The sequence below is a fragment of the Geospiza fortis genome, unplaced genomic scaffold, assembly GCF_000277835.1.
Source record: "Geospiza fortis unplaced genomic scaffold, GeoFor_1.0 scaffold120, whole genome shotgun sequence".
Classification (NCBI taxonomy): domain Eukaryota; kingdom Metazoa; phylum Chordata; class Aves; order Passeriformes; family Thraupidae; genus Geospiza; species Geospiza fortis.
In genome coordinates this window covers 3,515,334-3,526,712 of record NW_005054364.1, presented here as the reverse complement: position 1 = coordinate 3,526,712, position 11,379 = coordinate 3,515,334, and the positions used below count along the sequence as shown (strand labels likewise).

Sequence of the window (11,379 nt, the reverse complement as noted above, 5' to 3'; positions counted from 1 at the left end):
GTAGAGAAGGAGGAGGTGCTCCAGGCCAGAGCAAGGGGCTCCTTTACAGCCTGTCACAGGCAAAATGGAAGCTTCAGTTGAAGTTCAGGGATCAGGGAACCCCTCCTGTTCAGTCATAAGGTTCAGAAAGGACCCACTTGCTTTCTGAACTCCTCAGAGGGGTGCCTAGATACTGTCGGATCCAGTCCTACTCCCAGACTTGGTGAATGGTTAATGTTTAAAGGATGTGTAATAATTTATGTGTAATTGAGCCTTTACATGACTTTGTTCCACAGGATTAAGGCTGGCAAACCAAATATATACATACAAATAAAATTAATAACTTATTTAAATTTATGATAATGATCAGACTAAAATACTTTAATCAGAATTATTTACTACATGGTGCAGATAGTTATAACAGTTAGTAAATATTATATAATAATATATACACTATATAATAGTGTACTATTTATTGAAGCAATAGTAAAACATTGGTATTAAAGATAGCAAAATTGTTACTAAATAGAGATTGATGTTACTTACCCATGCCAGTGGCCATGAGCAAACCACTTTTGCTCAGCCTCCAGGAGTAGTCTTGAGGGGAATTTCCACTCAGGGGAGGAATCTCTGCACACATACAGGAAGGGATATGTTAGAAGATGCTTTTAAAAAGTGTGACTGTGCTTTTGTCATATAAAGGGACTGTCAGTCATGTATTTCTAGGCTGGCAGTGTCAGCTTAGCAGCTTTAGATCAGTTATCAGTAGTATCACCTGTTGGTTCCTTTATCAGGAACTGTGCTGTGTCGTCACCGGTACCAGTTTCTGTCAGGAAACACTGTTTTTCACACCCTCAGAATGTGTAACTCTGGGATTGATGAATCAGGCTGGTCTCAGCATTCTTCAAGACCATAAGCAGTGTAACCTTCCCTTCCCTATCCAACACTGATAACTTTTACAAATGAGGTAAAGTTCAAACTGTTTTACCGCCACTTTACCACCACTCTGCTTAGGCAGAGTAGCTTGTGGAGAGACCATGAAGGAGGAGGCTTCTGACAGTAACCACAGCCCATGGGGGACTCACACTGGAGCTATGGACTCACTGGAGCCCCAGATGCCCCATCCAAGCCCTGCTCTGGGCAGGGACATCTTTCATTAGATCAGATTGCTGAAAGGCTAGCCAAACCTGACCTTCAACACTCTTAAGGATGGGGCATTCAGAGATTCACTGGGCAGTCTGTTCCAGTACCTCACCACCTATATCATAAAAAAGTTTTTCCTTATGTCCAATGAGAACAAACTTTCTTTCAGGTTGAAACTGTTGCCTCTTGTCCTGTCACAAACGCCTTGTTAAAAACTTTTTTTAAAGCCCCCTTTTTTATATTGACATTATTGCAGTAAGTTTTCCCTGAAACCTTCTCCAGGTTGAATAGCCCCAGCTTCCTCAGCCTTTCATCACAGGAGAGTTGCTCCATCCCCATCTGATTGAGGGGTGGAGAGTTGCTCCATTTTGTGGCCCTCTTCTGGACTCATTCCAACAGGTCTATGTCTTTTCTGTACTGGGGACCCCAGGGCTGGATGTAACATTCCAGGTTGGTCTCAGCAGAGCAGAGAGGTAGAGTCACTTCCCTTGACTTGCTGACCATGCTACTTTTCATGCAGCTCAGGATCTTGTTTGTTTTCTGGGCTGCAAGTGCATTTTGCTGGCTTTTATCCTATTTTTCATCCACCGTTATCCCACAGGCCCTTCTTCCTCAGTCTGTATTGATACTGGGGATTGCCTTGACCCAGGTGAAGGACCTTGCGCTTGGCCTTGTTGAACTTCCTGGGCTTCCCATGGGCCTGCTCCTCAAGCCTGTTGGAGTCCCTCTGGATGTCAGCCCTTCCCTTGAGCATTATCAACTGCATCACTCAGCTTGGTGCCATCTGCAAACTCGCTGAGTGATTGAAGGCACCTCACAGTCCCACTGGCGATGTCATTAATGAAGACCGTGAATGTACTGGTCCCTCTACAGGCACTGGAGGGACACCACTCACTACTGGTTTCCACTTGGACACTAATCCATTGACTACAGCTCTTTAGATGCAGCCATTCTGCCAATTCCTTATCCATCTAGTAGTCCATTCATTAAACTGATATCACCTCAGTTTAGAGCTAAGACTCTTGTGGGGCAGTGTATTGAAGGCCTTACAGAAGTCCAGGTGGATGGCATCCATAGTCCTTCCTTGTCTTCTGGTGAAGCTAGGTGGGTTTTCAAGGAGCAAGGCAAAGTTTTTTAGAGAAACTGAGAAAATAGAAGAAAGCAGAAGAAGATACAGTATTCATTTCTTGCTTTCTGCTTGGGATGTTGGTGTTAGCTGGACAGTCTTGTCCCCATTGTAAAGGTCCATTCCTAAAGCAAAGGGTTATTTCCAAGTACCGGAAGTATTCCAAGTATTGGAGAATCTTTTAGGGCCTAACTTTTTTAACATGCCTTTATTTCTGAGGAAACTTTCATCACTTGTAACTTCCTACTCTCCACTGTATATTACATTAATTCAGTTGAAAATTAGAAACTGAGATTCAGTTGTGATAGTACAAAAAGATCTGAAGTATTGTTAGTCTGTGCTGGCTTTCTGACAAGATCTGTTGAGGCAGTAAAAAACAAAGTTTTAAGTGTGCTTATAAGAGCATTAATGGTTGGGGTTTTTTTTTCAGTCTTGTCTGTTGTTGTTGTCTGAGAAGCAAGAATTGCCCCGTGATCTCAGAGTTAACCAGGTATCTCTGAAGAATCTCTTTGAGGTAAGTTCATGTTTTTTGTTTTTTCCTTGTATCTATTTATTTTCTTCCTAATAACTTTAGAGAGAGATTTTCCATCTTGAACTAAGAAAAATAAAATTAAGAATAATACATGGATGTTATATGATTATACTTTACCATCTATTTGTTTGAAAATTTAACTTCTGGTAATGTAATATTTCTGAATGAAATTTAATATTTCCAAGGTATATTAATATTACAAAGGTGTAGCTGGAGGCTGTGAGCCAGGAGCTGCTGGGAGTTCAACAGCTCTGCAGCTCAGGAGCAGCCAGTTTCCATAGCAGTGACATACCAGCTTGCTAAAGGTATCCACAGTGTTTGTGAGAAATTGAGAAATTCCGTTGGGCTTTACCATGGACGCCTAGAATGATTTGGGTTGGAAGGGATGTTAAAGATCGTCTAGTTCCACTCCCCTGTCATGGGCAGGGACACCTTCCACTAGACCAGGTTGCTCAATGCCCCATCCAACCTGGCTTTGAACACTGCCAGGAATGGGCACCCATAGCTTCGCTAGGCAACCTGTTCCAGTGCCTTACCACCCTCACAGTAAAGAATTTCTGTATTTCTTACAGTTTCTTTCCTGACAGGAACTTTAGAAGACATTAGGTGTAGTAGCTGTACTATCTCTTCTTGCTATTAACTGTCTGGCAAGGTTTGGTGATGTATGAATGCGAGACTCACAAGCTGAAAGCAAAATGAATCTGTTTATTGCATAGTTTATCTGTTTATTGCATATTATACACTTAGTGTGAGAATCTTTGTTCAGTCCTTTGCATGCAACCCGGCTGCAGGCCTGTAATAAATCTGTCAGCCTGACAGTTTGTTGGTTTCCTCAAGGTTTGCAAGCTTTGAAGAAACAGGACGCCTTTCCTGTTCTCAGATAGTGTGTACTTCCTCTCATGCTTCCCAGGAATTTTCTCAGTATCAGGCTTTGCTGTTTCTCACAAAGGTTTATGTCACTGCAGGCCCCCGACTGGGTAATAATTAGCATTGACTCCATGATTCTCAGAAGGCTGATGAGTCACTTTATTACTCTGTACTTATTAAGAAACCCATCACCCTTACAGACAGTCACGATACAGGTGGACTCAACTGGTCCTTCCATCTAAACACATCACCATTGGCCAATTAAGGAACCACCCTTTGGTAAACAAATCTCCATAACACATTCCACGTGTTCACAACAACAGGTGCAGCAAGTGAAGATAAGAATTGTTTATCATTCTTTTCTCTGGTCTTCTCACAGCCTTTCCCAGGACAATGCCTGGGAAAGTTGTGCCTGTTGCTCTCTGTGGCCAGAGAGCTCTTAAGTTGTGTTGGTGGAATACATTAGAATTTGCCATTTGGATGTTACAAGGATGTTACTTTGTGGTACTTTGGTCATAATAATTTAAAATTGGTGCTTTTACCTTAATTGTATTTCAGTTAGGTGCCTGGCAGAGTAAGCAGGAGTAATTCTGAGGGTAATGCAAGGGAAATAAATTCACATCTCACAGGCTTGTTTTTAGAGATAGTGGAGGAATTAGTGAATGGATATATGCAAGCATGTCTTGGTTGGGTATCATTAGGCAGGTGTGCTGTGCCAGTGCTAGCGCAGTAACTCCACACTGGCAGTGAAGCCTGGAAACACAGTAGAAGACTTATGCAGGGTGTCTTAACAAAGTGTCTTCCAGCAAAGCAAAATGCCTCATTGAGTCAGGAAAAATGGGTAGGCTTTGCAAATAGTACAGCCCTTTTTTTGTTGAATTGGCCCAACCAATCTTACCTGTTTTCTTGGGTTTGTTGTACACATGGAAGGCTGAAAGAATCAAGATGAAAAATCCCAAAGTACCAATCCTCCTTTGCAAAAATTAGAAAATGTGGCTTTCTGACAACTCAAACTTCCCCTGCTTCTCCTACATTCTCCCTATAATCTGTTGTATTTTGGTTTGATAACTGTGCTCAAAGAGTATTTCTTGCCAGTCAAAATTTGGCATGAAGTATTAGAAAAAAAATTTATTTGTAAATGTTGGAAGCATGTGTGAAGGCTGCTATTTAAAAAGATGACTGGCACAAATGGAGAAGTTTTGTCTGAACACTGTTTCCGACCACCTCCTCATGTCCTGATCCTTCTGGCATATTGTCTCAATTCCCATCTTAGCTTCTGCTGCACACCTCCAGAGTATCCTATATTGCTATACCCCTTGTAGACTGTGCTTCATGTTCATTAAGTCCTTGCTAGAACATACTTTTTAAGTTCAGCTGGTTTCTGCTCAGGCTGTGTAGTTTCAAGGTTGGAAGAGACCTTCACAATCAACACAGCAGCACTATTATCATCCCTAAACTCCAATTGCCACATACAGGTGTCTCTTGAACACTCCCTGAGTTGGTGACTCCACCACCTCCCTGGGCAACTTACTTCAGTACCTAACTACTCTTTCGGTCGAATTTTTTTCCCCAATATCAGATCTGAGCCTCTGCTGACCCAGCTTAAGGCCATTTCTCCTCCTTCTTTCACCTGGAAGGTGGTGAAAGAGACCAACCCCCAGCTGGCTACAGCCTCCTTTCTGGAAGCTGTAGAGAACAGTGAGGTCTCTCCTTAGCCTCCTTTTCTCCAGGCTAAACAATCCCGGTTCCTTCAGCTTCTCCTGATCAGTCCTGTGCTCCAGAACCTTTCACCAGCTCCATTGCCTTTTTCTGGACACACTCCAGCACCACAATGTTTTTCCTGTAGTGAGTGGCTCAGAACAGAAAACAGGACTTGTGGTGTGGCCTCACCAGTGCCAAGTGCAGAGGGACCCTGGTCCTGAAGGCCATATTATTCCTATCATCAGTTCGTTGGGACTGAGGCCACCAGAGGAGGCCACCAAGATGATTATGAGAATGGAGCACCTCTCCTGTGAGGAAAGGCTGAGAGAATTGCAATTGTTCGGCCTGGTAAAGAGAAGGCTTTGTGGTGACCTAATTGTGGCCTTACAGTACCTGAAGGGAGCCCACAAGAAAGATGCGGAGAGACTTTTTACAAGGCCACGTGGTGGCAGGATGAGGGGGAATGGATTCAGACTGAAAGACAGTAGGTTTAGATTAGATATCAAGAAGAAATTCTTTACTCAGAGGGTGCTGAAGCACTGGAACAGGCTGCCCAGGGAGGTTCTGAATGCCCCATCCCTGGAGGTGTTTGAGGTTAAATGGAGTTCTGAGCAGCCTGGTGTAGTGAAATGTGTTCAACCCCCTGCAGCAGAGGGTTGAAACTAGATGGTATTTAAGGTCCCTTCCAAGCTAAGCCATTCTGTGTAAACCTATGAAATAAATAATTCAATTTTAAGTGGCTATGGCTTGGTTGTTGTTGTGTTACTGATTCTCGTCATGAAAATATAGAAATTATTGAAAAATAAATGCTTTTTGTGTATGTAAAAATAATGTGTTGTAATTGTTCTCTTTGCTGCCAGACTTCTGAGTTGTATGGTCACGGTGAGAAGCTGCAGGAAGTAGCAGAGTTAGTCAAGTGGCTGATTTCCATTGGGGCCAAGGCTGAGTCCATTGGGCTGTATCCGCTGCATGCTGTTATCAGGCTGTGTATCAAAGCAAGTGAGTGACATCTGCAGCTTAAATAAAACAATGCTGGCTTTTATCAGAGGACTGACAGCTGGACCTTTTTTAAATTAAAAAAAATTAAAACCCAGCAGCTCAGGTCAGGTCATCTAGGTATAACCTTGCACATGCCAATAAAGCACTCTTTTAGAAATATTGTAAACACTCTCCTTGATCACCCATGCCTGATAGTGGTGGAAACCTAATATAATTATTTTCTATGTTTTGAAACAAAAGTGTGATTGATATGGGTCTTTTGTAACCCGAATACATCAGCTTTAAAAAAGGTCCAGTGTTTCTTTCCCCCATCTCAGTGTGGAGCAGCAGTTTCTTTGTGTGTAGTAGAGTCATGAGTCAACCTTAGATTTGCATCTTGCCACTCCAAAGGGGAAAAACTCCAGTTTCTTTAAGTGTTTTTTTTTTATTATTTCAGCAAAGAACCATCTCTTCAGGTGGTTGCTGACTTGGAGGCCAGAGCTGAAGGATAGGATCAACCAGAAGGACAGAGATGGACAGACCCTGCTGCATATTGTGGCTTCTTCCAGTGAATATTCACAGAAACGCAGTAAATACTTTTTCTTGTCCGTGTGTGTATTGTTTTGTTTTCACATGGAAAAATCTATAATGGAAGAAAGTTTCAGACCCTGGTGTTAAATATTTCATGCTAAGGAAGAAAATGAGAAAGTATCTGAATGCAGACTTGTAGTGGCAACTGATCTTTAAACATTCCAAGAATTCCTTTTTAAATTTGTATGCCTGATGTGTGACCCTTTTCTTTGGTCTTTGGTTTGTCTGGTTGGGGTTTTCTCTCAAGTATGCTGCAGTTCTTAGAATCCTAGAAGTTAAAATTGTTAAATTTTGATGTGCCCTTAAAATCACATTAGACCACTTGGATGCCTGAAACAAGGAGTTTTAAATCTAACAGCAAAAACCTGTTAGATGAACATTCATAATAACAATTTTGAGTCAAAATTGGGAACATATTGGGAATTCATTTGCCATAGACATGTTCAAAAAAATAAGAATTTCCACTCATTTATATACACGATAGCATCCAACTTTTTTTTATAGATACTCCCCGCCCAATTTATTGCATTATGGTATAGGTGTTTTGTTCCTCTTAATTACCACCAGAACATCTCATCTATCTTTTTTTTTGTTATGAATAACCCAAGTTTTATCCAGCTAAACAGTGCTTTATTACATTTGCTGTCCTGGTTAGACAATTACTACTGATTAGGTTGTCTGGGCTGTATAAACCTACAAAGTGGCTCCTTTACTGCACCTGCAATGTATTAATCAGGTTTTCTGGGGTGCATAGGCCTTTGACTCCTTTACTCTCTCAAGGTATCTTTCTTGTTCTATGGTATTTAATTAATCTCTAGTTACATGACTGCATTAAACAATCTTTTATTGAATTCTGTTCTTCAGCTATTGATTAAATTCTCTGAGGGGTGTGGGTCCATTGAGTTCCTTTCTGCAGGTTGGTGAGGTAGTTTCTCAGGGTCTTCTACTGACACTCAGCTGACATAGATGTAAATTAAAACCAGCTAAAGTAACACAGTCAAACATTCCTTAGCTAAGTAATCATAGTTCATTTCAAAATTTTTAAAGGACCACAAAATTCCTGGCTAACTAAGTTATAATTTGCCATCAGGCCTCTCCTGTTCTTTTAAATAGGTGAAAATTGAAGGCCTAGATAGCACTGTGCCTTGTCAGAGGAGGAAAACTAAATGCTTTCCTTCAGTTTCTGTGGGATTTCATTTTATGTTACCCTGGCTTTTTTCCTTGTATTCCTTACTCTGCCCACGAGGTGGCAACACAAAGCAAACACCGCAGCCAAGGTAACTCCAGACTTTTGGATGCTTAAAGTTTATTTGGTACTATTCAGATGGTATTTATTTAGTAGAGAGCACATATTTTTAATCTGTATTTATTTACTAACGTTTATGTCTTTATGTATTATATATTATATTAGAAAACATGTATTTTCATATGTATCTACTAAAGTTTATTTCTTTATAGCTATATATAATAAATATTATAAATCATAAAATCACAGAATCATTAAGTTTGGAAAAGGCCTCTGAGATCTTCAAGTCTAACCTTTGACTTCCACCCTGTCAACTTATGACACTGGGAAGAATTTAGATTTTTTAAAAGTTAAAATTATGCTAGAAATTGTACCAAGTCATTAAAAATAAAAAAGAAAACAGAACAAAAATCCTGAAAAATGTGAATTATTCTTCCTCTTTTTTTTTTCATGTATTGCTTTAGGACAAACAGAAGATGTGATCATGCTCCTGAATTTTGGGGTTGATCCCACTGTTCCAGATGCACGGTCAAGATATGTCATAGATATCTTGAAAAAGAACAAAAACTTTGATGCTGTAAAAGAAATCAGCACACAGATTGAGAAAATCACTTCCTCTGGGAAACAGACAGGTACTACAGCAGTGTGTGCTTTACCTGTTTTAAAATTATAACCTTTAGGTACAAAATAATTTTATTTCAAATAAGTTATTGTGGGTGTGTTTTATGTAACTTTCCCTGTGAGTTGTCGCTGTGATCTCTTACTAGTCAGTAGTGAACATTTTGTCCTTGCTTGAAAGCAACTGCTGGCCAAGTGATGTTCAGATCAAACTTGGCATCAAACAAAGTTTTTAGGCTACATCTCAGTTTTCATGTGTGTATTGCTTATAAGTTTATTGGGAAACACTGGGTTTTATTGTGCTTGCATCTTACAGCTCCTGGCAAAGGAGGTTTTCTTTCTTTACTGTGGAGATCTCTGCTGTGGAGAAGGTTTTAGCACAGTGGTTCTCCATTAGGAGGTTAACACCAATACCTCTTGTGGTAATAATGGCTTTGGTTGGCATTTCGGGTTGCACTGTCTTTTGTGACCAGGGTGTTTTTGGTTTTTTTTGGAGATGCACAAGCTGCAAGTTTTCTAAGCTTAGTGTAAATGAGAGGCTGGAGAATGAGCCTCAGCTTTACACGTAAAAGTCTGAGGTTAGTCATTCTTTCTAAAAAGATGACCAGCGTTGTCTCTCTCTTTGTTGTAAGAGATAAAGCTACTGTTTGATTTGGTCTTTCATGTGTCTAAATTCCTCGAAGCATTTAGGAAATCCAAGCCAAGTTTTTTGGTGTTTGTTTAGCATTAATTGGAACATTGTTTAAAATCTGCTATTTCCCATTGCATGAATATCTCTTAAAACTTGTAGGTAACATTTTGGTGTGGTGTATATTTTTGGCTTTGTTTTTTTAATTTTAATAGGAGAAATTCTTTTATGGCTGTATTTTTAAAATGGCACTGGGGAATAAGACAAGCTCATTAAAAGTGTACACTGCAAACATTACTGAGTTTAGTCATCTACTCTAAAAATTCCGAACAATTATATAATTGCAGCATTTTCCTGCCTGCATACAGAAGCTATTACAGTTTTCAGCCTAGTGAATTATGGTAAATGGAGTCATGGTTTGACCTCAGCTGCCAGCTAAGTACCAAGCAGCAGCTCACTCACTTCCCCTTCCCTCCCATGGTGGGTTGAGATAAGAACAGTCTAAAAATTGAAATAAAGTAAATTATTACCACTCCTATTATTATTGTTATAGTTATAAAAAGGAGAAAGAGAGAGGAATAAACCTCAAGAAACACACATGGTGCACAGTACAATTGCTCACACCCCACTAACTGATGCTCAACCCATCCCCAAGCAGCAATGGTCCCTTCATGGCCAATTCCCCATAGTTTATATAATGAACATGACATTCTTTGGAGTGGAATATCCTTTGGCCAGTTCAGATTAGCTGTCCTGGCCATGCTTCCTCCCAGCTCATTGTGCACCTGCTCGCTGGCAGAGCATGGGACATGGAGAAGTGCTTGTCTCAGGGTGAACACTCCTCAGCAACAACCAAAACATCACTGTGCTATCAGCAGTATCCTTGTCCTACATCCAAAGCATGGCACTGTACCATTTACCAAGAAGAAAAATAACTCTATCCCAGGCAAAACCAGAACAAGAGTGTATTTGATGAAAGTATCAAATTTCCTTTGGGGTCAGAAATCCATCACAGGACTGGCATTGGCAGTAAGAGTTTCAGCCATCTGTTTTTAATCTGTCACTACACGTTTCTTAGAGCCCTGGGATGTAATGCATTACAGTCTTGCCCTGAAAACATGCTGGCAAGGAAGTGGATTTTCAATTTCTGTAATGTTTTGCAGGAGAGAATGAAAGTGCCGCAGCTGATACAGATTCTCTCCAGGATGTTCTGGAACAGTTTGTCCAGTTCTACAGGTGTGAAAATGGAGCACATAATAAAAATGTATTGAAGGAAGATGCAGTTAAGCGATTTCTGAGATGGCTGTCTTCTGTGAAAGGTGCAGTGAGTTCCCAGTTCTCCCTTTCACAAAAATTAATTGCCGTGAAAAATGTGTTTGGTGCTAACATAAACTTACTGCCCTTTTACCCTTCCTTCTGTTATGTGTTTCTGTAACTTTTATGACTGGAACAATGTGCTTTTAATTACATTTAATGTTGTGTTTTGCACTTAGAACCAATGGAATATGCACAGAAATTCATGATGTATCATAATGTTCAAACTGATTTGGCTGACAGCATAAAGATGGAAAGATATATTTCGCTGTTCCTTACTTTCAATTTAACAAGTTAATTGTTCTGAAATTAGTTTACAATGAGGTGGATTTCATTATGTGTCTTTTGAGTGAGTTATGTTGTCTTGACTGTCTTGCAGAAATCCCTGAAGAAATCTCATGCGACATCTCCAATGCCTGTGCTAACAGCTTCATAAAACAGTTGCTGGGGAAGCAAATGTGGCATAAAGTTTTGCTGCTCCTAACAGGGAAAGCCGATGGGGAAAGTCCATCAGGTGGAGGACTCTTCAAAACCTGCAGTCTTTCAGATGTTGACATTGGCAACATTATCCAACAGTGTGAAAAATTGGATGCGCAAGTGAACCTCATAAGATGCTTGCTTGAACGAGGAGGTGAAAAACTGTGATATTAATGTGC

At 40.4% G+C, this 11,379-nt stretch overlaps 1 protein-coding gene across 1 annotated transcript in view; it reads left to right on the top strand.

Annotated features, from left to right (window-relative positions):
- TRANK1 (tetratricopeptide repeat and ankyrin repeat containing 1) overlaps positions 1-11,379 on the top strand; it is a 40,604-nt gene that overhangs the window by 4,421 nt on the left and 24,804 nt on the right. Inside the window, exons 5-10 of the mRNA XM_031059584.1 lie at positions 2,679-2,762; positions 6,209-6,347; positions 6,784-6,915; positions 8,628-8,795; positions 10,573-10,728; positions 11,103-11,354. Of these exons, the coding sequence (XP_030915444.1) occupies positions 2,679-2,762; positions 6,209-6,347; positions 6,784-6,915; positions 8,628-8,795; positions 10,573-10,728; positions 11,103-11,354 (931 nt within the window). The remainder of the gene's footprint in view (positions 1-2,678; positions 2,763-6,208; positions 6,348-6,783; positions 6,916-8,627; positions 8,796-10,572; positions 10,729-11,102; positions 11,355-11,379) is intronic.